The 4074-nt window shown below is 39.6% G+C and overlaps 1 protein-coding gene across 1 annotated transcript in view; it reads right to left on the reverse strand.

The window, feature by feature from the left end:
• Window positions 1-4074, reverse strand: part of tmem132e (transmembrane protein 132E) — a 135273-nt gene that overhangs the window by 46538 nt on the left and 84661 nt on the right. Inside the window, exon 5 of the mRNA XM_005725417.1 lies at window positions 1181-1326. Within this exon, the coding sequence (XP_005725474.1) occupies window positions 1181-1326 (146 nt within the window). The remainder of the gene's footprint in view (window positions 1-1180; window positions 1327-4074) is intronic.

The following is a 4074-nucleotide window of genomic DNA, read 5'->3' on the forward strand; positions in this document are numbered from 1 at the left end:
TATTACACTGCGACCTGCTGCTCACTGATGGCTGTTTCCCTCCAAGTCTAGTGTATTTACACGAGGCTGTAACTGCTTTCTAATCGTCACACAACCTTTAAATAAGGTGCAGCCGTAGGTGAAGCAGTTGAAATATCTCTGCGCTGCTATTTGTGTATTACATGTTTGTATTGATGAGAAACCTTACTTGGCAGGGACACACGAGGACATGGCTCACAGTGAAAACTAAAACTAAGGCAAACGATTTTATTTTAATTAAAAATGTTAGTTTGTTTTCCCTTTTTACATAAATAGTTTTTTATACACACGGATGGACAAAAGACTTTCCGAATGGGGTTGATTGTATTTGATTCATCTCATTTGTCCCTCATAACATGAGACTTTTGTGCCCTCGGGGACTGCTTTATTGCATACTGAGATATTTTTGAGTTAGCACATTCAGTCCTCTCTAATCTTTCTTTCCCTTTTCTTCTAAATTCACACAACCTCTTTGTTGGTTTCATTTATTAAAACTACATTCATAATTATTAGTACAACTTCATTAAAAGTTGCATATGGGACCACATCCAAGCTGAACTGTTTGCACCGTTGTGTATCTGCGTGGAAAAAAACACATTATTTACTTCCACGAAGGTCACATCTCCCCTTGCACCATCACTTTGATCAACGGTGCAAAACGGCACCGCAACACTTCACTGCTCTGCCTATACAATTATGCAATCTGCCTATAGAGCAATCTATTACGACTGTAACTGAGTGGAGAAAATAACAACTGTGTAATCAAAGCCTCTAATGTGCTCTGCAAGTTGCTGTGATCCCAATTTAATTTATTTAATCAACAAACGAGACTTGATATTGCACTCGCAGCTTGGATTCCCGCGTGAGATTGTTCTGCATCCCGGGACGTTGTTTATTATTTTCCTTTAGTCATCACATTTAAGAGAACAAGAAGAGATGATGGGCTTTGTACTTCAGCACATCAGATAAGCCGATCTCAAAGAATGAAGTGTTTCCCACACATGCTGTAGGTGTGGCGATACCATACAAAGAACACAATGAATAAACTAAGAATCAAATCAATACTTCCTACTGAGCAGCCGAAAATGAAGCTTCCTCGTGATGTTGCGACTGCAGTGACATGGAAGCATCTTTCGGATAGAGGAGATCACTTTTAACCTACCTTAACAATGTCTTCATTTGAGGACTTGCACTGCACGAAAGCCGAGACGTCAGTGACTGCCCCGTTCATCTCAATCGAGACCATTTTGACAGGAATGGCCACAGTGCGTCCGGTCAGAATGGCCGTGTTGATAATCTCGGTGTCCTACGGAGACAAAAAATAGACATGGCATTCACGAAACAGTGAGAGGCAGAGAGTGATTTTCCTTGATATTTCATCAGTATTACTCATGTCCACATTTAAAGCCATTACCATCAGGGCTCCTGTGCCTACTAGGTGATACTCTCAGTGGCGGAGCAGAACTCATTACTCTATACTGAGACGTCTTTCATTGGATTTCATCAACTGACATTTTTATTTCTGCGCACTTTTCTTCCAAATGGGGATGAAATGGACAGAAAAGTAATAACCACCTCTTTCCCCCCCAATTCTGTAGAACCTCGAGTAAAAAATTCAGACAAACAAGACATTTACTGTACTGATGCACTGTGACGGACCTAACCTTTATGCAATTCTAGCTGGAACACACAAGTCTAAGGCACACTTGGATGCGTCACTGAAATCCTAATTATTCTGGAAAAAGCGAGAGAAAGTGCTGCTGTCAGTGTGAGATTTCAGAGCAATGTGTTAAAATAGCTTTTAATGGGAGGACGTATGACAGAAAAGCTCATTTATTCAGGCCTAATGCATCCATTTTTGTTCATTCATTGTCCATTCAACAGGCTACATGATTATTCTAGTTTGAATCAACAGCCATGCGGGTAAAGGAGAGAAAGTATAGGGTAATTAGAATTTGAATCAGCATAGGGCGCGAAGGGCAATGTCTCAGTTGCCCATATTATCAAAAATCTGTCAACCGTAGTCGAACTGCTGGGATGGTGTTTGATTTGATCATAAACAACAAATACACAAAGACTACCTGAAAAAATAGGAAAATGATACAGATACAGCTGCAAATCTGTGCCATGATTCCATAGGTTTTATTCAGCTGCCTCTTCTCTGGTGCACACAGGAAAAATGTAGAAAGCAGAAAGGGAAAGGAGTGGGCGGCTTTATATTAAGGCATTTCTTTCACACACGTTGGACACTCTTATTCAAGTTTAGAAGTGTTGTTGCTAGTTTGCTGTCTAATTAGTTAACGTCTCTCTTGTTTTCATGCACCCTCAAAAAAATGAACATAAGTGCTAGAGAAAAAAAAACCCCAAACATCATCCCAGAACATGAGCAGAAATCTCGCTGGAACACATGTGAGCACACAAGCAGTTCTTAAATTAATCATAAAATGAATTCATGCCTTAGATAGGCACAACCAGAGATAAAATCAGTCTGCTATCAGACAGAATTGTCAACTCATTACACTCTGACTCGCAGATCTAGACCAAGGCAAACACAAAAGAGGACAGAAGTAAGAATTAAAAGGAAGTCATTCCTGTGTGTCTGCTGGCTCATTTTTAATCAAAACCGAAAATGTTTGAAATTAACACAACTCGTGACAGCCTCACTGTCACTTTTTATGGGGCATGATTTTTTTTGTCTTCTTTTACATTAGTAAGGACATTTCCACTTTAAATCAGAGCAGAAACAGTACAAATCTGTGCATAAAAATATACCCGATAACTTTCATTTCCTGAGGGAAGACCAGAGCCCCCTGCATAATACCAGCCCGCTCAAAAATAGTGGAAATGGGCGTTAATTTGCATTTATTGTTAACAAACTCATCTTTAGAATTTGTGCTTCATTTGGATGAGAGCTTGACTAGTTTTCACAGTGTCCTTATTTGGGTTTCAGACTAACAAATAAACTTCTGCAGTCTTGACTATTGACAGCTAAGACTGCAAAAGAGCAAGGTACTTTAGTCTCTACGAAATAGGATTTGCAAGCGCATATATATATAGTATCATTTCTTTAACAGTGAGCGTTTCCATCAAAGTTCAATCATGAATCATTGATGTAGCAAAAAAAGAACAAGTACAGAACTTTCAAGAACTTTCTTGACTAGAGTTAGAAAACAGAGTAACTTCACTGAGTGCTACCTGATAGAAAAGCCTTTTGCTTTGCCAATTTTATTAACCAAAAAAGAGAAACTACCAAACGACCGGCATTGCTCTGAGAGAAACTGCTTTGTTAATGCCAGAGGACAGGGGAGAATGGCCAGATTTCTTTGAGCTGATAGAAAAGCAGCAGTAACTCCAATTACCACTCCTTACATACAAGGCATGCAGAGGAGCACCTCTGAATGCACAAAATGTCTTAGTCGATGGACTACAGTAGCAGAAGACCACACTGTGTACAACTCCTGTCAGCTAAAACACGAAACTGAGGCTACATTTACATCACCTCACCAAACTTGGACAATATAAGATTATCTTGGAGCACTTTGGGCCCCTGATGTGCAGGTTAAATAAGCATCATACACCACAGCATACCCAAATTTGCTGCAGACCAAGTTCATCCCTTTATACCTACAGCACACTCAACCCATGTCACATAGCTCAAATCATCTCAAACTGGTTTCTTGAGCACGATTGTGGAGAGTTAACACTCTCCACAATCACCACATCCAAGTCCAGAAGAGCATCTCTGGGATTCGGTAGAATGGGATATTCACATCATGGATGTGCACCAACTGTGTGATGCTGTCATGTCAATATGCACCAAAATCTCTGATCAGGTGAATCTGTGCCATGAAGATTTAAGGCTTTCATTGCTTCCTTTTGGCTTCAAAAGGCAAAAGGGGTCCAATCCAGTACTAGCAACATGTACCTAATGAAGTAGTTGCATGATATTACACTAGGTATTACTGAAGGTACTAGAGAAGCCTTTTTATGATTCACAGTAACCAAAAATAATGCTTATTTATTTTAAGTTTTTGTACTTTCTGAAACAAAACATGA

This window comes from Pundamilia nyererei, unplaced genomic scaffold (assembly GCF_000239375.1).
Source record: "Pundamilia nyererei isolate P.nyererei 1_Seehausen unplaced genomic scaffold, PunNye1.0 scaffold00015, whole genome shotgun sequence".
NCBI classification, from domain to species: Eukaryota; Metazoa; Chordata; class Actinopteri; order Cichliformes; family Cichlidae; genus Pundamilia; species Pundamilia nyererei.